This window comes from Hippocampus guttulatus, chromosome 3 (assembly GCF_054856545.1).
Source record: "Hippocampus guttulatus isolate MCC_2025c chromosome 3, RoL_Hgut_1.0, whole genome shotgun sequence".
In the NCBI taxonomy this organism is placed as follows: domain Eukaryota; kingdom Metazoa; phylum Chordata; class Actinopteri; order Syngnathiformes; family Syngnathidae; genus Hippocampus; species Hippocampus guttulatus.
Window position 1 is genome coordinate 9,168,050 of NC_141263.1, and position 22,077 is coordinate 9,190,126.

The 22,077-nt window shown below is 41.2% G+C and overlaps 1 protein-coding gene across 3 annotated transcripts in view; it reads left to right on the forward strand.

The window, feature by feature from the left end:
* The window catches only part of tspan4a (tetraspanin 4a), a 119,114-nt gene that overhangs the window by 90,206 nt on the left and 6,831 nt on the right, over positions 1-22,077 (forward strand). For all 3 annotated transcript variants that reach the window (XM_086106553.1, XM_086106552.1, XM_086106554.1), the window contains 2 exons: positions 13,758-13,859; positions 18,641-18,772. In XM_086106553.1, the coding sequence (XP_085962679.1) occupies positions 13,758-13,859; positions 18,641-18,772 (234 nt within the window). The remainder of the gene's footprint in view (positions 1-13,757; positions 13,860-18,640; positions 18,773-22,077) is intronic.

The window sequence follows — 22,077 nt, forward strand, 5'->3', positions numbered from 1 at the left end:
CATATCAGTGAGATGAATCGACAGGACCACTCAGCTGAGCTGAGTGGGAATAAAAAAGTTATGTATGTAATGGTGTGTATTATGTTTCTGTTATAACATTGCTTCTGACAAATAGACCTGTGACGCAATTACAAGGCTTGTTTAATTGTCTTTGAAATAACGACACATGTAATTGTGGAAGAAGCAGCACACCAGAGTATGCTCAGGAAACTCATGTAAAACGCACCAAATCAGAAACCGCACAGGAAAGGCAAGGCAGGTGTGCTCTCAAAAACTATTTAACTAGGAAAACAAAAACAAGGAAAACAAGACACTTTGGAATAATGAAAAATATATATACTGTATACTAAATTAACATCTCTGAACCAAGATTCAAAGTAACAAACCAAAACCGGAGATAAAATAACCGCAAAAGGAAACTAGCAGGACACCAGGAACACATGACACAGCAACAGGGACACATGTAGCAAACAATGAACCGAACAAAGACAGAAAGATAGCAAGGGCCTCATGTCCAAAGACTTGCATGCTTTTTGTCCCAAAACACAACGAGGGGCAAATCCAGAACATGTCGCGCGCACATAAAAATCCAGATGCATGAAACTGTGATACGCATCGATCCAAGCAGATACCTTTCATGAATCTCAATTAATGCAGAATAGTTGGAGTTGCAGACTTTTCCATCCCAATGCCTCCATATAAACAGGCAAATTACTATAAAGAGGGCTTGTCAATGAGAATAATCATGCTGCATTATCAAGCCATGAGTCACAAATGAAAAAAGAAGAACTAAACAAAATGTAAGCTTTAGACCCTTGTAAACAAAGTCAATGCTTGAAAAAGTATTACTTTTGGTACACTGTCCTCAGGAGTCAACAAAAGGCTCTGTGATGAAAATCTTTCAAATATGTCGGCCGCCTCTGATCGTGGCTGAATGTGCAAGTTAAAGCAGCATCAATTTGTGATTGCAGAGGTTTAAATTTAAAAACAAGGTCGGATACACCCTCCCCTGCCCCGCCGTCATTAAAAATATTTCAGGGCATTTCCACCGCCGATAGTAGATAGCGTGTTTAATACGCTTCTTGAAATGGCATAAATTCGTGTTCGACTGCCCATTCGCCCCAGGAATTCTCGGCTTCTCACGGCATTTATCGACTGCATGTGAATTTCTGACTACCTTTATGTCCACACTTCCAATTATAATCAACTCTGTGTGTCAATTGTTCATCGGAGAAATTATATTTTTCACATTAATAACTAGAGATGGGCACTTTAGTGTATTTTGCCGACCCATCCTCCATCCTTCGTCCGAGCCCTGGGCACCCTTACGTCATTGTCCCTCTTTCCTTCTTTATAAAATAATTGTCTTCCGCTGCCATCTGTCCTCAGCCTTATAAACTGCTTCCTTCATTACAATTCACCAGTCTACCCCCTCCCCAAATCTGACTGTTACAATAATAATATTATCTTAGAATTAAAATGACATCAAGCATACAGGATATGTATTTGAAATGTACAGTAAATATAAATTATATAAGTACCCTTTTTTTTTCCAACTATACAGTATGTGTCACAATGATGCCATGTGCAATTCAGAATTCCTATCCAGTACAGTATACTTTTGAAAGGCTGCATCAGGTAGGCAAATAAACTCATTGGTTTTATTCTATACAATGCAAATAGATTGAAATGTATTTTACTCCGAGAGAAGATGTCTCCTGGTGGAATTTGTTGACAAGCGTGGCTCCTCCTGAGTAGCAGTTTGAGGGTTTGCTTCGGTCTCATGTTAACAATTGACGACACAAAGCCCATCTCCGGGCTTAACATGTAGAATCATTTGGTGAGGAGAGGGGAAAAAAAGACTAATTCATTAGTGGACAGAGTGCTCGTTCTATGCGCCGCATATCTGTAAAGCTTCAAACAGCCCACCTGTAACACGAGCTCAGTTCCATTTCAAGCGTGATAGCTCCCTCTTTCCACATCATTACTGTTGCAGCAACAGACGTCCGACCACTGGGGCTTGTAAAGATATCACGCGGCTGCAACTCCGAATAATTTCCAGCTTGAGTAATTTTCATTTCCCATAGAATGCCAAATGAAATTGGACAAACACCGCCGGCCAATCACGTCAGTAAAGTTTAAGCATATCAAGAAAGTGCTCATATGAGAGAAAACAAGATATGTATTTGTAGAAACATGGATGAATATGACAAGTGCGCAGTGATAGTTGGACAGCCGCAGATAACAATGTCGAGAAATTGCAAGCATAGTTTCATTAGTAATTTGAATTGAAGGCAAAAAGTCCGTCTTATATGTTGAATATTTTGACAATGTTTAGGTTTGTACGGCATCCCTCAAATGACATGGAGAAAAAAAAACAAGAAAGAAACAAATGACCTTCCCTGCGAGCGCAAGTTTATTTACCTGCGTGAGCTAGCTTCCTGTGAACGGCAGTCGATTTTTAACCTGTTTCCAGTGTAGTGAGACAATATCAGCAGAAGAGGAATTAAAACTCTTTTGTCAAAACAAGGACTATACCAAATAGTTTAATTGACCCACTAAAAGAAGTCGTGGATAATTGTTAACTTCCTCCACATGGATAGACCCGATATGTTACTCTCTTTGTCGCCCTTATTTACTCATTAATATTTTGTGCTGTAATTTACATCAGCACAATGCACAACGAGTGTTCATTTGTTCAGGTCCAAAAGACAGATTTATTTTTTTTAGATGAAAAATGCATGGGGGTGAGATCTTGCCCCGAGTGGAGGAGTTTAAGTATCTTGGGGTCTTGTTCACGAGCGAGGGCATGAAGGAGCGGTAGATCGACGGGCGGATCGGTGCAGCGTCTGCTGTGATGCGGACTTTGTATCGGTCTGTCGTGGTAAAGAAGGAGCTGAACCAAAAGGCGAAGCTCTCAATTTACATGTCGATCTACATTCCAACCCTCGCCTATGGTCACGAGCCGAAATGGGTTTTCTCCGCAGGGTGTCCGGGCTCTCCCTTAGAGATAAGGTGAGAAGCTTGGTCATCCGGGAGGGGCTCAGAGTCGAGCCGCTTCTCCTACATATCGAGAGGAGCCAGGCTTGGGCATCTGATTAGGATGCATCCTGGATGCCTCCCTGGTGAGGTGTTCCGGGCATGTCCCACCGGCAGAAGGCCTCGGTGACGACCCAGGACACGCTGGAGAGAGTATGTCTCCCAGCTGGCCTGGGAAAGACTCAGGACTCCTCAGGAAGAGCTGTTGCCCCCGGAAGATCGATGGTGTGTGTGTTATAATTGTAGTTTGATCCGTGTGATAATTTTACAGTTTGATCCCTGCGACTCCAGGGACTCGCTGATCAGAAAAGTATGAGTCCCATTGTACATCGAGAGAGTCCCAAATTTCATATTCTGAAATGGTCTACTTATTCAATTGCATAAGATAATAACACAAACAACAACAATATACATTGATAATTGGTTTATTTTTTATAAACAAATGCTCCAAAAATTTGAATAATTCAGGCATACAAGATTTGCTGAGAAATAGGTTCTTGTTTCATTCCATGTTTCAGTCTTTGAGTTCATAAATTCTCCTCTTTACTCTGCTTCCAATGATGCAAGGCTCTCAAAGTCAACTTTATGATATCTCCGCAATAAAATTTCGCAACACTTGTTCGCAACATTTGTTTTAACGTGACACAACTTGGCAATCGTCTTCTTTCCACGAGGTAAAGGCCGATCTCGCCAATCTCGAACGGAAATCTCATCACGCGAGATTACTTAACGCGAGATCAAAACAGCAATGGCGGCGTTGTCAAACTGCGATCGTTGCTGGAAAAAAAGATTTACCGTAGTTTTTTTTCTTTCTTTACTGAGAAATTTCCTTGTGTCCCCAAAACGCACAGTATTTGGAACTGTGCATCTGGAGGTAAAATTATGCATCTAGGACGCAGGACGCAGAGGTAACGAGATGGCTGTTATTTATATAGATATGGAGGTCAAGGTCATCTTTATTGTAAAATATGCTTTATGTATGACATGCAGCATAGATGATATATACTGTATATATATATATATATATATATAAAGCTCCATATTTTGGCTGTACTTAATGACTTAAAGGACTCTTTGTATGGTATCAGAGTAGCTTTGGCCGTTAAAACGCAGGCTCAAAGGATGTAGCCCTAAATTGGGTCTCAGTCTGTCACGTTGAGCCCGAAGCGACAGAATAATCGCTTCGTGCACAACTACTAGAGGTAAGTGGATCCCCGAAACAGCAGACACAGAAAAGGAATTTTGTCATAAAAAATGACATTTATTGTAACACAAAATCCCCGTCTAAACGGACAACAAAAACGCTGGTCAAAAAGAGGGCCAGGAAATAATAACAAAGCAACAGAAAACGCTGGTCAAAAAGAGGACCAGGAAATAACAGAAAACGCTTGCGAAACAAAAACGGCAAGGAGAAAGTTCTTAAGTAAAATACTAATCAAACACGAGAGGAATATCAAGGCACGCAATAATAGTAAATAGTCATGTAAGTCAGAGTTTTAACCGAGAAGGAATAGACGATAGCAAATGGCACGGCGTGGAATACTCCGGCAGTGAGTTGACTGTCGGAGCACCTAGATATAGCAGGTGCAATCGTCAACAAATGGGTGGCAGGTGTGCAGGCGGCAAGCAAGAACGCCTGCCCCCTGCTGTCAAATACGGAACGTGACACAGTCAAGCTCCAAGTATGGGACTGGCTTGCAATCGGTGCAACTGAACTGTCGTCTAATCAATTGCCTCTCTTTTTCCAAAAAATTTAACATTTTCTGACATTAATTGGTGAAAAAACAAAAATCTGAAATGTCATATCTCTTGTGCTTCTGGCCTCAAAATATTAAAATATTCATGCTCCTTAAGGACATCACAAAGAGCTCAGTTGTATGTATGATGAGTGCGTTGCTTTACCAGCACCTTTGGGGAACTGTGTGGGAAAACCGATAACAGATTGGGATGAACCGGCAAAGGTGCGGATCTTTTTTTTTTTTTTTTTTTTTGCTGATTTTTCGTGATGCATGGATTTAATTAAGCAGTTAAGGGGTGAAAGGCGTGTACTTGAAATCCAACAAGGTTTTGAGGCAAAGGATGAAAAACTATTTCCAACCTTGTGTTGTCAAATGTTAGCCCTGGGTGAACATCTGCGATATTACAAGATCCTTCAAGGATTGTCTGGGCTGCCGCGACAATAACAGCAGGGGACTACAGAAAATGCATCAAGCTAGAACAGTAAGGATTTTATATCAAATAACCAACACCAGCGTTCAGCACAGTGGTGGTGTGGTTCGCACATCAACCTCAATACTGAGAGGTTCAGGGTTAGCCTGTATTCCCCAAGGTTGTCTGGTTTTGTCCGAGGACTCTGCTTTATTCCCACATTCCAAAAACATGCATCATGGGTTATCTGAGGACTTCTGTGAATGTGAGCGCGAACGGTTGTTTGTATGTGTTTTATATGCATGTTAAAAATGATGCTGTCTTGCATTAATGCATTTTATGGTTATTGTGTAAACCTTTATGATCTCTGAAAATTGACGTAATTCTCGATAAAATGTTGTTTTTTTTAAAATCAGGATTCACGATACACTTATACATAAAATTATCTGTGCGGGTGTTACGAAGAGCGTGTTTTGTTTTTATTTTGAGATATATTATAATGTATATCAGTCTTCCTCAACTGGCGGACCGCGATCCACGACCGGACCGCCGACCTCCTCTGTCCGGACCCTCTGCAACTTGTATAAAATAATAAATTATAAAGTGATTTTTACGTTATACATTTTATATTTTTGGACTATAATTTGCGCATTACCGCGATCGCTTGTTAAAATTATCCGTTGTATTCTTTGCGTGCACTAACAGATGTATTGCAGAGGACCGCAGCAGCGCGACTGTGTGTGTATAACGTTTGACTAACTGGAGACCCTGGCTGAGCAGGGCATGTCGGCGATAACGATGCGCTGATTGGCTCCTCTGAACTTAAGGTGTGCCCATACATAAGCGTCAGCACGCGTCTATCCCAATACACACGCATTCAAAATGGATGATTGTGTCAGGAAACAGACGCATGCGCGACGCCACAGTGTGCTCACAGCTTCAGCCCAGGAGAGCCGCACACAGACAATTAGACAAGACGAATCGCGGGAGGTTTCGATTGTGTGCAGTTTTGCTCCCGTCTACCCGGGGATCTTTGCAGCTGTTTAACAGCAGAACACCGCAACATGGTAAATGAACATCACAATGGCGTCCTCAAATAATATTTGCATGCCTCAGACATTGCATTCACCTTCAGTGGAAGAACAGCACTGCACATTCCTGTGCTCCCTTGTGTCAGTATTTAAAATGGTTCTTAACTCCTCTTCTGATATATTTTTCAGTGATTTCAGAGGGGATGTGAAAAGGGGAATTGTACAAATGAAAAGGATATTTTTGTTTTCATGTTTAGTATTTATTTTGGTAAAATGAGTATTTTGTTTTGTTTTTGTTAAATTAAGGGAAAAAAAGACAACTACTGTTTAGCAAAGTTAAAGTAAAAATGACTTATTTCCCTAAAAGGGCTATTTCTATTATTAAGCAGGCACAATTTAACAAAATAAAAGAGTTCCTGTGCCTCAACACAATACCTCTCAATATTTGCTGTGTACTGGCAAAGTGAATAATTGTTATTTTCATGCACCCCATTATTGGTTGGTTGTGAGAAGTGTTGATTTGCATAAGCTTGGCTTGACCATACTAAATGGGCATATAGCCCTGATCCCCATGACCGCCGTGCATGGGACCGGACCTTGGTCTTATTAAAAAAAAAAAGTGGACCTACAGCATTTCTAGTTGAGGACCACTGATGTATATGGATAATCTACGAGTTTATGAACATGATATCAGAACAAGAGGTAGGACAGAATACGTTTTTCCACTTGCTCACTTTGAACAGGTAAACTCCATTAAATGATGAGATTTTTAAGTTTTTTTGTTTCTTTCATTCTTTCTTTCTTTTGTTTTACACATTTTATAATGTGTCGATATGCTCAATAAGTCGGTCAATCAATCAAATGAATGATATTCGGGCAACGTCTCCTTGATTCCGCTCCTTCACTTCCCTCATCTTCCTTACACCATTGATCGTCTCCTTTCATGGCCGGCAAGCATGACTTGATTAGAAACAGCGAATAGAAATGTGCAGGCATTGTAACTCATTTGGCCCAGCTAATGACTTCGATGAGTTGTTCAATAGTAGACATTTACGTGTGTTATTGCCATGCTCCAGGACCGAATTAGAAGTCGAGCCTTTTATTTCAGACCCTGGTCATTACCTGAGGATCTCTGCGGACTACAAGTCCCGTGTTAAAAAGGTTTGTACTTGAGTTTAGTGAAGCTGTAGAAGTTCCCCAGTATTGACTTATCTGTCCTGAGGCAGGAGAAGACTATAATGTGGATTCTCTACTGGAGTGGCTTCCCCCTATTTGAAATGTACGGCAACACTTCCAGTGATTTACACCCATACCCCAAGCTGGGGGGGGTGCCATGCACTCAAATGAAATACCCTTGAAAAGTTTGACTTTGACTGCAAATGGGCTTGTAGTCAAGGGAAGGTTCCCTTGGGCCAATGATGTAATTAAAGTATTCACAGGACACAGGTCTCACCAATATGCATGGACAAAACCACCGAGTGAGGAAGGAAGGAAACAGGGCAGCGCATCACGTGAGCATCGAGTGATTTTTCTTCGCTTGGAAAAAAACATATTTTATAATAGTTATTTATCAATGACCTCCACATGTCAAAATAGCAATTCAAGCCATCAATCAATCATGTTCAAATGTTTCTCAATCCTTTGAAGAAAAGGGAACATTGTTGTTTTTTTATGCAGTCTGGCATATTATAACAAAGTAAATTATCACTCGTTTTGATGTTTGCTCACGGGTGCCTTTATCTGCCACTCTGTCTGCCATTGATGGCTCGGAATGGCTCGTCGGCCTTTGCAGTGAGCTTCTAAAGTGAGACATTTTTCTCGTCCTTTTGTACTCTGTGTGGGAGTATGCTCTTTCACCTGGGCTGTCCTTTTTTTACACACAGTACCATTTCAATGTACAGTAAATGCATTGCTTTGATGAAGCTATAAATTTGTTGTTTTAATTTTTACACTCCATTCTTACATTGCCTTTGTCACGTTTTACGCGATGGTAGTTGTAGGACCACAAAAAGCAGGCAAGAGGCAAGGAGGAGCAGGGTGGACTGACCAAGGTGTATTTAACAAAAATGCAAACAGGAGCACAATGGAAAAACATGAACCCGAAGTACTCAAACAAAGTCCTAGAAATCACAAGGAAGCCAAAGTAGCAAAAGAAACCCGTGACATTAAAACAAAACGTGACCGGAGCGGAGCACACGGAAACTCACAGCTCACAATGACCCAACAAAGACTGACAGAACTCAGGGAACTAAATACAAGCAAAGTGACGAGACAACAAGAAACACCTGGACAAGACACAAAGGGTTGAGGGAGCTGATTGGTTAAAAACACATGATAACGAGAACAGGTGGTGACAAAAAGGGAACATGAGGAAACAAAACCAAATGGAACCAGACAGAAACATAACAACCTTTACATTTTATGGTTTTGATGTACAGCAATGAAGTGCAATAGGATTTGTTTTATATGAATTTAAATTCCAAGTGCTTTGAATTTGCAAAAGCATTTGTTTATGCGTCCTGCTCTGCCTGTATAGACGTTCGTCTGACCCGGAACATAAATGCTTTCACCCCCTTATATGTGGTTCACTGCGCCAACGTTCTGTCCTCTCCATCGCTTTCTCAAAGCCACGTCTTTGTGTCAGTCCTCACACCGCCATATACATCTCATCTCATCTCATCTCGCATCTCTGCTTGTAGTCTTACCATGTGAATAATTGATGCACCATCTTGGACTCGTCTGGTGTAGTCAAAGGCAAATGAAGTTCCGGGGACAACGTCAATACCAAGCTAAAAGTAAAACCGCGGCTGTTGCTTGCCTGGCTGACTTTCACAGGAGTCACTCTTGACTAATGACCCACTTTAGAAGCATCTTTCTTTTGTCATTTGCAAAACTCCAGGCTTTTGCAGTCGGCTTGAATCTCATGTAACAGCTGCTCGAGCTAGATTCTTGCGTCACATGCCGCCTGCCACAAGCCGCTGTTGTGATGTCAGGAAGCAGCATTTAGCGAGGCTCTATTTAGAAACCAGAACAATTGCTCTTTAAGGTTGCAAGAAATGCGATTTTGCATCATCCTTTCATTCAGAATTCTCTTTCGACTCCATCTTTCCGAGCGTTTCAGCCAAATGATGTTTAATTAATGTTTTGCACAGTAACACATTTTCTGTATTTTTAATAGCATCCTGTAAGCGTAGGCCATTGTTTTGAGTGCACGGTCACACTCACTGTGTGACATCGATTGAATTCCAATAGTTTTATTCTTATTCTTAATTTGGGTCACCACAGAGCACCATTTGAATGATTTCCATCCGTGACAGAAAATGAGTTATGGCATTCAGGGCTCAGGGAGGAGTGCGGGGAAGGGAGGGCAGCACCTGTGGAAACACATGAATGTCTCCAGGCCTTATTGACTAGCCTGACGAAATTCTTGAAAATCCATCCTCTCTTCCTGAAGTTGTTACGCAAGGTGAGAAGGGTAAAAAAAAAACCACAGGATGACCCAGATACTTGCGTCGGTGGGTGGATGTCAGAATTACATTCATGCACGTCTGCTTCTATTGATTCACGTCTGCAGGATGTGAAGGCAGGTAAACACAAACAACAATAATGCAAAGAAGGAGAGGTCGGATAAACACTATGAAGAAATCTTCTCACTTTGTCGTTGACACATTATACTCGCTCTGTTGCTTCCGTTGGGATTTTTATAAGCTTGTTCTCGTTAGAATGTATTCGAATTATGTACAAAGAATACATATGTAGCGTAAACCTATTCTTGGTTATCGGAATATACTCCAATTGTACTTACGGTATTTATTTTTAAATAATTAAAAAGCAACAGCATGCATATTTATATTTTATTTTTTTGTTTGCATGTTCTCTCACCATGCCTATGTGGGTCTTCTCCAAGGAACTGCGGCAACACGCATGTAAGCTTCAGTGAACAGTCGGAACTGCCCTTAGTGTGGATATGAGTGGGAATTGTATGTGATTTGTACCCTGTGATTGGCTGACAACTAGTCCAAGGTGTCTCCCACCACTTGCCCAGAGTCAGCTGGGATAGGCACCAGCTCACCAGTGACACTTAGCAGAACAAGCACGATTAAAAAAAAACAAAATAAAGTAATCTGCCCATACATTTTGCAAAAGCTGAATTGTGGACATGTTTGTCAGCAGGGCTCCAAATTGTAGTGTATGTGCGTGTGTGTGTGTGTGTGTGTTCGGGCGGTGGGAGGGGGGGGGGGGGGGTTAACTCTCCCAAAATCTTACCATATCCTTGTCAAAACAAGCGGCACTGTTCTGAGTTTCTTTCATATTCCAGTGAGTTCTGCGTTAGAGGAAGAAGTATATTTCGTTGTTTTTGACACAAGTGTCAAAGCACCCGAGGATAAAATCATTATTTCGTCTTCGCTAAGACCTTCGAGAGCTTCAATAATAGGGTCTTTGTGACAACGGAATACACTAAACAATTGTGCTTTTACTGGAATACGAGCAAGCTGGAAGATCGGCTGTGGTCAGATGTTTGCTTCTTACAGAAATCTTTGTTGTTTGTTCTTGGTGAATATGTGATGCAATGCAATGTATCTTCTTTTCGTGCAGCAAATTTATTCCACCGTGCCCTAACAAATATGTGAATGATGAAATGTTCTTTTTTTTTTTCAAACAATTTGATGGTCAAGAATACAATATGAATGCCTCAGTTGCCCTTCACCTATTCTAAATGTAATTTCATGCCTATGAGAGGATTTTGGATCAATATGCTGGACTGCCTTCCTCTCCAACCTTATTAAAAACTGAGGGAATATGATTTTGAAGGATTTTATTAGTTTTCCTTGCAGTTGAGTTTCTTGTAGGAACTGTCAAAGAGCAGCATCACCCATGTTTTATTTTTTTATTTTTTTGTCACATATAAATCCCCCAGTGTGGCTGTTTTGAACAGTGGTTCAACTCACCTCTCGACCATGTCCAAATGACAGTGCGATGTAAATCAGTGGCCTCGGGCTCAGCTGGTTACTATGGTAACCAGAACATTCAGCTGGCAAACTTTTCCTCTGGGTCAAAACTGTCAGATAAACAATTAATATTCATCCCTTGTTGAAGGTCAGTTTTAAAACATATAGACTGCTTAGCATATATGTCATCTTTATTGTCCAAGTATGTAAAACACACAAGGAATTTGTCACTGGCGGTATAGGCTACCTTACCCCATATTGCTATAACAAGCAACTACGACAAACAAAGACATGACATATAAGTATAGAAAGACTTTCCGTAATGTAAGGGTGCCATTGTGCAGTAGTACCACCGACTGAGAGCTGTACGAGTACAGTATGTGCAGAGTCATCAAGCAGAGGTAAAGTGGTGCCGTACTTACAATCCTATGATGGTTGTGCAGTTGGTGCAAATAATCGTTGCACCATCGACCAGTAGCATTACCGTATTGGCCCGAAAATAAGACGGCCCTGATTATACCCCCTCTTTTTCAAGACTCAAGTTTGAAAAAAGACTTTTTGAACACCAAATTAATTTTAGACAGAAAATAATTACAGTACATCTGAAACAAATGATTATAACAATATATTTGAGAGAAAATATTATTATGTTATTTTGCCTCATTCAAATCTAAAGTGCAATCACATTCGTAAATGAATGGCTTCTGGTTTTTTTAATGTAAATTACATCATAACTTCTCCTCAGCTGCCGGTTAACCTGGCTGATCTTCAACCCACTTTTCTCCAGATTGTCACTGCGTTTCTCCATTTTCTGTTATCTTTTATATTATATTATTATATTCTTCTCTTTATATTTCTTCTCTTTTCCTTTATACCGCTATTTTTCTCTTCTTCGTGCTATCGCTATTTTTATTTTTATTCTTCGTGGCAGGGGTTCACTTTGGCCTGGGGAGTCAAGTTCAGCATTCACTTCAATGATATCTGGCGCCATCTAGCGTCATGAATGGGTATAATGTCCAGACCCCGAATATAAGACGACCCCCACTTTTTCAGTCTTATTTCAATGCAAAAGTCACCGTCTTATATTCGTGCCAATACGGTAATTGTAGTACAACTTTAGGTGTGCCATTATGCAGAAAGTCCTTGAGCGCTTTAAAGTGTCTGGTGCTGTGTAATATTGATCAACGACATGTACGTAGAGAGCTGGAGCAACAATGATCAGTGCGGTAATGCTGGTCCACAAAAATGCAGAGCCACGATAGATTTGAGTCACTGTTTAGGGAAGAAGCTGTTTGAATGTCTGATGGATTTGGTGTGCATAGTTCGATAGCTCTTACCTGAAGGGGTAGCTGGAAGAGGTGGTGGGCAGGGTGTGCGGGGTCCATTAGGATTTTCCTTGCCCTTGTCTTGGTTCTTGCGGAATGCAAGTCCTTGAGAGTGGGTAGGGTAGTGTCAATGTTTTGGGTTTTTTCCGCAGCCCTAACTGTCCATTGCTGTCGGCTTTTGTGTGTGTGTGTGTGTGTGTGTGTGTGTGTGTGTATAACCCTATATAGCCCTCTAACCCTACAACCTGCAATATGGTGCATGGCCCGAATAAATACAATGTATCTTTCTTCGTTGGCATAAGTTTCCACTGGGAAAAACAGCGATAAATAGTTCACCATATCTTACACTCCTTCCTGTGGGCAGGTATCATAACCTTTGTAAAAAGCAATCATTAATTCACCAAGAAACTTACCAATTTTAAAAACAGTCACATTAGTTTCACATTCCTTTACAATAGATTTGAATTGATTGATTGATACGTTCTGGCAAGTTCAGATCCTTTTGTGAATTATTCCATGAAAAAAAATCAGAATATTTCCTTGTGACTAGAAAAACTGTTGGCAAACGACCATTTGCGACATTGACCAAACCCTGAAAAAAAAAAATCAACATTCACTACGTTCACAAACACTCATAAACCTTTGCCGCTCTGAGGGATACCGACTTAAGTTCTTACAGTAAATAGGATTTTTTTTAATTATTTGACCGGCTGAAATATATATAAAACAAAAGAAAATAGAAAATACATTTAAATCCCTTGAACTGAAGTTGCACGAAGCCCCCCCCCCCCCCCCCCACTCTGCCAGTTGTAACATTTAATCGGGATGATGTCCTCCTTTAAATAGCCAGATTGGAAAATGTTGAGTTCACATGATGTTTGAAATTGATTTTAAAATCAATATTTTGAAAATTCCTGGTAGAATGTGGTTGATGCCCAATAATTGTATGATTTCATCCATCAAGCTATCTACTGTATTCAGCGAGACAATTTTTTATTCTTATTTTTATTTTTTGGTGAACGAATCACTTAAAATCAACCACTTCTAAAGTAAAATACATTATCTAAACTTTCAAGCAGTCAGGGCAGCCTTGGATGATGACAATCGATCATGAATGGTTTTATTTGAGAAGCTGTAAATGTCTTGTTGATTTCACCTTGCCTCCACTATGTTTGCAGGTAGTCAAATGAATCTCGTGAATTGCACTGCTGAGTAAACTCACAGCCAAGTTGTCGAATGTTTATTTTCCCTCTTGTTTCTCTCAGATCGACCACTACGCCCAGAGGGATTTGAAGAAGGGCCTCCAGCTTTTTGGCACAGAGGGCAACGTGGGTCTGACTAACGCCTGGATGATAGTTCAAACTGATGTAAGACACGATGACCAGTAGTTGGATCCGACAGAAATAGATTCATCATGTTACCCAATACGTTGTTCACATGTCTTGCTTTTTATCAGTCATTTGCAGGTCTTGGTCTGTACCGGTAATCATTTTTGAAGTTAACAGAATGTGTCACTTTACAGTCCATGTTGATTTTACTTACCAACGTTCAAAAGAAAAAAATATATCAGCAAAGAAAAACAGCTCGTATATCTCTGCCACACTCCGAGTTTCCCCAACTTTAAAAGGCTGTGGTGAAAAAGCTGACAGATAAATGGATCATCCTCTCGGAGAGGTAATCTTTGTTGCCAGCTTTCACTTTGATGTGCTTTACCCGAATATTTGTTTTCAATTTCAACGGAAAAAGGAGAAGCAATTTGTAATTTTTGAATAATGTGGTGAGGATGCGTGGAGCTGATAGTGCAGCAACTGAATGCCTTCAGGAGGCATTAAATGACATATCGGAGCCTCCTGTGCTCTTTGGGTTTATTTTCACATGCACGAGTGAGCGTTCCAGCGAGCAGTTTTGTTCCATTAGGACATGATGACAGGTCAGGCCTGTTTATGTGTCTGCGTTAAGCCACACAGCAGTCACGTGTTCGTGTATGATCAAAAGCCTCCACGCTGACAATGGTAAATAAAATATGCAATAATGTGTGTCAGCCTGCGTGGGCGTTAATGTGCAGTTTTAGCTGCATGCAGGGTGATGGCGTGGGACTGGTCTGTCTTAAGCGGAGCAGTTTGACACCGTTCGTGTTCAAGCATGATCGCACTTCACTGTTGTCCCATAAGTGTATGTTTGTTGTTATGTGTGTGTGCATAAGTAAAGAAGCTCCATAAAAACTGAGTCTAGTTGAGCTAAAGCCCATTAAAAAAAATAGCTCGTGTTTTCCCACAGCTCTCTCCACCAAGCCTCCTTCACACATGCTGAGTCACTGAATAGATAATAAGGAAGATGTCCCTGGAGCAGAGTTCATCCCGAATAGTATTAACTCACTGAATACTGAAGCATCTCCTTCCACAAAATGAGAAACAATAGACTGGATATGTGGAAAGATGAAAGGTGTCAAAATGCATCGATTAATCGGTGATCAAAATTATTCAACATACAGTATATTTTGAGACTCAACTCATCATTTAGAGCCATTATTTAACCGGACATTGTCTAAATCCTCTGCTTTCAAAAGTAAATATTCTCCTATTTTTGTAGTCCTTCATAAAAGCAGAATGATGATCTTTTGCGTCTGCTTTGGATAGCAATCTGCCACGTTTTGCATGGTGGTCGTTGTCGGACCCCAAAAAGCAGGCAAGAGGCAAGGAGGAGCAGGGTGGAACTGACCAAGATGTATTTAACAAAAATGCAAACAGAGTACACTGGATAAACACTAACTTGAAGTACTCAAAGTCCTGGAAATCATAAGTAAGCCAAATTAACAAAAGAAACCTGTGACATGAAACAAAACGTGACGTGACAGGAGCGGAGCACACAAATACTCACATACCGCACACTCCTCACAACTCGCAATGACCCAACAAAACGGGTGTTCACATGGTAACTTTTACTCCAGTGTAGCACCGGGGCTGCCCCCCGTAGAGCGTTCACACGTACAAAGTCATACCGGTGTAGCCCCTGAAAATAGCTTAAACCGGAGCAAATGTAACCCTGCTCAGGAGGTGGTTTAAAAATTTACCCCCTTGAGTAAATGCAGCACCGATATAAAATGGGACGTGTGAACGCTACAGGAGTAGACTCGCTACATGTGAGAAGAGTTGATTACAAACGGGTGGAATGCGTTGCTTTCATGTTCTGTTGTATTTTCATCATCCTTCTTTTCTCTCTCTTATCCTTTTACGGTGTCTGATAGACCACAGCGTTGATTTGTTTGGAGAAGTATAAACCATGGTTTTTCGATATGCCACAAACAAGGCGGGGAAAAGGAAGTACACGATACGCATGCCCTGCTCAATGTCGTATTGCACGGCCGCAGAAACTGTCGTGTGAACGCAAGTGGGGCTGTACCAGGGTTAACACGCTTCTCTTTAGAAAGCCGCTTCATACGTGTGAACGGTCCACATAATTTACACCGGTGTAAGATATATCACAACAAAATACGTCGGTGCAGCACCAATGCAATGTGTGCTGTGAGAACACCCCTAGAGACTGACAGAACTCTGGGAAATAAATACAAGCAAAGTGACGAGACAACGAGAAACACCTGCACAAGACACGAAGGGTTGAGGGAGCTGATTGGTTAATCACAAGGGACACTGATGACGAGAACAGGTGGCAACAAAAAGGGAGCATGAGGGAGCAAAACCAAACGTGACCTCAACAGAAAAATAACATAATCATCAACATTTTGCCCCATTTAAGGACAAAATCAGTAACTGAATCATAATTTTCAAAAATAACACTGGTCAACAGCAAATTTGTATCAGAGCAGGCTTTAGGTGTCCCAAATGATTTGTCTCGAGTCATTTTTCGAGCCCTTCAGGTTTTTGAAATATTTTCATTTTTGTTTTTAATTTTGACAGTGCCGTTGCACAATATGGATTTCACCATGTATTGTAATTGATAGCTATGATATGTTTGGGAGAGATTATTCATAAATATTACTAAATATGTTACTGTATATTACATATCATATACAGAATCAGCGCCCCCCCCAAAAAAAATCAGCTGGAAAATTTCACTTAATTCCTGATTACAAAATTTTGTAAAAAAAAAAAAAAAAATTAGCCGGTGTAATTGTTATTTGCCATATCAATAACCTGTAATTGGCATTTAATTGAACCTGAGTAACCTTAGAAATGTGAGTCCAACTTGTTGCCCTTTGCATTGATCACTACCCAAGAAGGAGCTCTCTGTTTCAAAATCGGTGAGTACAACATCACTTCCTCTTGTGTGATAACTGTTGTTTATTTGGGTTCGTTTCATCATTAAACAGTACCAATTAACAATCGGTTAAAAACCAATAAACAGGGGGAAAAAAGCGTAATCACACCGCATTCTTTGCTGAATCAAGTTAAAAATCGATAGACTAATCTACCGTATTTTCACGACCATTCGGCGCACCGTATGGTTGGGCGCAGTCTCATTAATGGGTGCTATTTCTGTCTTTTACACATAGACAAAACGCACTGTATTATTGGGCGCAATTTTAAAGTGGTAAAACATACGCCAGCTTAAACATACGGCATGCATGCGCGCACGCTAAAAACACGTTAGCTTGAAGCATACGGTAGCATGCCAAGACATACAGATACAAGCTAAAAACACGTTTTATAAAAAGGCAACGGAAGCAAAACTGAGTTCCGTTGTATTTTATTTAGCCATTGTACAATGTACTCACGTTTTTCGATCAATCATCACCCAGAAATCCATCAAAGTCCTCATCCTCTGTATCAGAATTGAACAATTGTGCAAGTACCGGTAATCCATCAAAAACGCCGTGTTCCCTCTCGTTGTCAGTCACTCTCATTGCCATGTGGCTCCACAGAAACGATGCCGGCTTTGCCAAAAACTCGAACAACAGTGCAAGCAGACACGTTCGTCCAAGCAGCCACAATCCATTCGCAAATTGTGGCGTAACTCGCCCGGCGCTGCCTCTCACTCTTTGTAAAGTTGTGTTTGCCATCGATCATTCATTGTTCCCATGCCGCTCGCAACTTTACTTTGAACGCCCGGTTGATGCCGATGTCCAGCGGTTGGAGTTCTTTAGTCAAGCCTCCGGGAATAACGGCAAGCTCAGAGTTCATTTGCTTGACTTGGTTTTTCACCGCTGCTGTGAGATGGGCACGCATGCCAAAAGCATAACCGATGGCTTGAAGTTTGAACTGAGCTTCGTAGGCGTGTCTCTTTGTAGAATTTATTTTCGGGGGTTCTTAGAAACCAAAACCGAAGTTGTTTTGCAACAATGCACATAGCCACACTCTATACAGGTGTTGGTACCTGCTTGTAGCGTCCCTTTAGCGTCCACTTACACGCCCACCCTTCACTCATTGGCGGACTTCTTCCCCGCATGCCTGTCATCACTCACGTCTGCCTTTTCTCTCTCTCTCTTTCTCCATATATGTATATATACACGCCCACCCTTCACTGATTGGCCAACTTCTTTGCCGCATGCCTGTCCACAGTCACTTCCGCCTTTTCTCTATATAAACAGCGTGTCGGCTGTCAGTCAGGTTTTGGAACTCAGCGCATACACAAGACGCTCCGCATCATAAGGCGTCCTGTCCATTTTGGAGAAAATTTAAGACTTTTAATGGCGCCTTATAGTCGTGAAAATACGGTAATCTAAAAATGTGATAGAAACAGCCCTTGTAAAGACTCGGTCATCCATCCATCCATTATTTAGTCGGACTGTGTGCGCTATAGTTTTAATTTCTTTTTTTTCTTGATGAAAATCCATTCTTCAGTCATTGTTTTATGGGTGAGCCAGAGACACTGCAATTCGTTAGCTGGATTACAGTCCACAGAGAGCGCAACGTGTCGATCTGATTCTTTTCATGAAATGCACTCATTTGTGTATAATTGCAAACGTGAAACCTTGTCAGATCATGTAGCAGCACAAAGGGAGAAGAAAAAGAGGTGATGAATTAAGTGGGTTTAGAAATAATTTTTGAAGCAAAAGAGATGTGCGCGAAAGAAAAGTGGCTCATTTGAACTGGGGGGCGGGGGGCAATTAACGGATCTTATTCAGAGCCAGTCAATGAGCTGTGCTCTCACTGTGATTGTGACAAACTGACAAACACTCCCTTGTCTGCAGTTCCGCTGCTGCGGAGTGACCAACCACACGGACTGGTTTGAAGTCTACAATGCTTCTCGTGTGCCGGACTCCTGCTGCCTGGAGTATAGCGACAACTGCGGCCTGGACAACCCGGGAACATGGTGGACCGCGGTAAGCACTGGCATGACAATGCAACCGGAGTGTTTCTTCTCAGTCTTTTCATTCCAGCTTTGATCCCCAAACAATAAAAACATCTCAGAGAAGAGCTGTTTCTCCAGATAGCAATGTAGGAAGTGGATTTCATTTTGGGTTCACAAAACCCTATCGTGGAAAACGCAAGCAAGGTTTAAATATGCAAATGTGAAAGTTAAGATGCAGGCCTTTCATCAGTTCTACCCCCCCCCCCCCCCCCACTCCATTCAATTTTATCCGAATTGCAGAAAAGTTAGTCAACGGCTTACAAGTTGGGCTGCGAATACGCTCACCGAACTTTTCTACGAGCAGTGTGGGTTCAGCTCCCACTCGGTGATGGTGTGAATGGTTGAATGGTCTCCACATGTATGCTGCGATTGACTGGCAACGATCCACGGAGTTGTCTGCCTTTATCCCAAAAGTGAGACGGTTGGATCGTTGTGTCGCGGATTCTTTTTCAAACGGTCCCACACAAACGGTCAGCAGGAGATACTGTACTTTTTTAAGAATCCAGGGAATTGAACCGTTGAAGTCCGTTGTTTAATGCCGATGGAGAATTCAATTTTTCAGCATTTAAATACAACTCGACACATTTGTGTCAAAATGTTTGTTTTTTTTGTTTTACAAAAATTGTTCGCCCTGGGCTACTGCAAGTAACAGGGAGGGGTCGTGCAACAATCACGTAACCAAGTGTTTGAGTTTTGACTGTGCCCTCACCACTGCAACCTCTGAATAATTTTCATATGATTAATCAGTGAGTCAGTTATGATCATTCGCAGCTGTATTATGTAGAAATAAACAAATACCGGTAACTATATCTATCTATTTATATACAGAGTTGCCAACCGATTGAGAGGTTCACTTCCTGAACACTGCAGCGAGACAGTTTCTCTCTCTCTCACACACACTCACCGTGTGTGTGTGTGTGTGTGTGTGTGTGTATATATATATATATATATATATACATACAGGTATATATATATAGAGAGAGAGAGTTTTTTGGGGATTACAGCATCTGAAATTCTGATGTGGCAGCAGCATGGGTCCAGTAGTTCGCTATCTGTCAGTTTTACCAAAATCATGATGATCATGAATGGAAATGCATTGATTCTGTCCTCTTTTTTTTTTTTAATTGCATGACTTGAATTTATGATAGATAACCCAGCATAGGTTGTTGATGTAGTCTAAATGGAAAATCCATACTTGACCCTTTTAGAGTGTTGTGGATGATTTAATGCTGCTGTGTGCTTCTAGTTAATGGCTACAGCACCTAAAAATACAATTAGTATCTCCAGTCTATGTTGCATGATGCAGCAGGTTTTTACTCAAGGCAATTAAAGCCGCAGAAAGATATGTAAGAACAGCTCGTATCAAATATTCATTCAGAACAAACACCACATCCCTGCGAGATGTTCTTCACCCCTGCACTCTATTGCACTGCTTTGTAAAATTGCCCGGTTGTTTGCACTTCCTATTAACTTGTCACTTAGTGGCATTAGCGCCATTCTTTCAGTCATGAGCTAAGTGGGAAACCCAGTGGCCTGTCTCCAGCTTTGTAAACAGGAATGGAAAAAAATTAAGCCTGAACAACCATGCTAACATCTTCAATATGTCCTTTCCCTTCCCTAGTTGTTTTTTTAACATCACACCTCCATTTTGGTGAATTGTTGTGTAGTTTTAGCATCCCAAATTTACCACCTGGAATACTGTGTTCTCTTATGGACAGATTTCTAAAATAATGTTCTATTCTTGTAAAATTCCAGCAAGCCTGGTCCTCATTGGCTTCAACAACAAAATAGACATTGCACAATGCCCAAATGGTCCATTTTCACCATGTTAAGATGATTGACTGCATATTTTTATGGGTACCACCATCAGGCTATCACATGTTGCGAAGATGCTAAAATTGTAGGTACCGGTAAACAAACAAGTAGAGGAAGCCATGAGATCATATGAAATTTGCAATGAATATAATCATCAAAGGAGTGAATGAACTCATGGAAAAATGTGATTAATTTGTCCTCCAAATAAATACAGTGACACTGTGATAAACTTAATTCATGCTATGGCTGAAAATGTGAAATATTAATATTTCAGACGCATAAAGCCAAGTCACTCTCCATCTTTACAGCTCTGTGTAGCAAAGTTGCTAACAACAGTGCTGCTCAGATACAGTTGTACTATTTTATGACTGGGAAGGTTGCATCTTAGAATTTGAATGCACTACAATCATTGATACATCAAGGTGGGAATGGAAAGGGAACAGAAATTATTAAAGAAATGCTCAATAGCACAAAATTGCAGATACTAATAGCAGCAGTGCGAAGCACCTGCACTAATGGCTAATGTTTATCATCTGGTAATCACCACAAACTACTCGACCACAAAACGATTCTTCTTTACCTTTTGGCGTGTCCCGTTAGGTTCGCCAAAGCGTGTCATCCTTCTCCATCGAAGGCGATCTTCTGTGTCCTCCTCTCTTACACCGACAACCTTTATGTCTTCCCTCACTACATCTATCAACCTTCTCTCAGGTCTTCCATTAGATCTCTTCAGTTCCTCCATCTCCAGTTCTGCTTCCTGTCATAACTTAAGTGCCACTGTTTGTAATCAGTACAACATGGCCACCGTCACAGACCTTCCCCTGCATCCGAGCAGAGACTGTTCTATCACATAACACTCCAAACGCTTTCTTCCAACCTGCTTGGGTCTGTTTCTTCACATCCTTTACTCCACTCAACGTTGCTCTGGAGTGTTGACCCCAAGTACTTAAAGTCCTCCACCTTCGCTATCTTTTCTCGCTATAGTTCCACTCTTCCTCCTCTGGCTCGCTCCTTTCTTTGTTCCGCTCCTTTCCGGTGCATGCCTCCACTTCTCTAAATGTACCCCCACCTGTTTCCTGCTTTTTTAATATGGATCTAAATGTCATCTGCAAACATCATGGTACACAGTGATTCCAGCCTGAACTCATCTGCCAGCCATCACTATTGCAAAGAGAAAGGAGCTGAGAGCGGACCCCTGATGCACTTCCACCTCCACCTTAAATTCTTCTGTCACATCCAAAGCACACCTCACCACTGTTCTGCTACCCTTATACATGTCCTGTACTATTCAAAATATGTCTCTGCCACTTCAGATTTACTCATGCAACAGCACAGTTCTTGTCTGGTTACCCTGTCATATGCTTTCTCGAAATCGACAAAGACGCAATGCAGCTCCCTCTGACCTTTGGTGTACTTCTCTATTAACAGCCCCAAGGCAAATTATGTATCTGCTGTACTTAT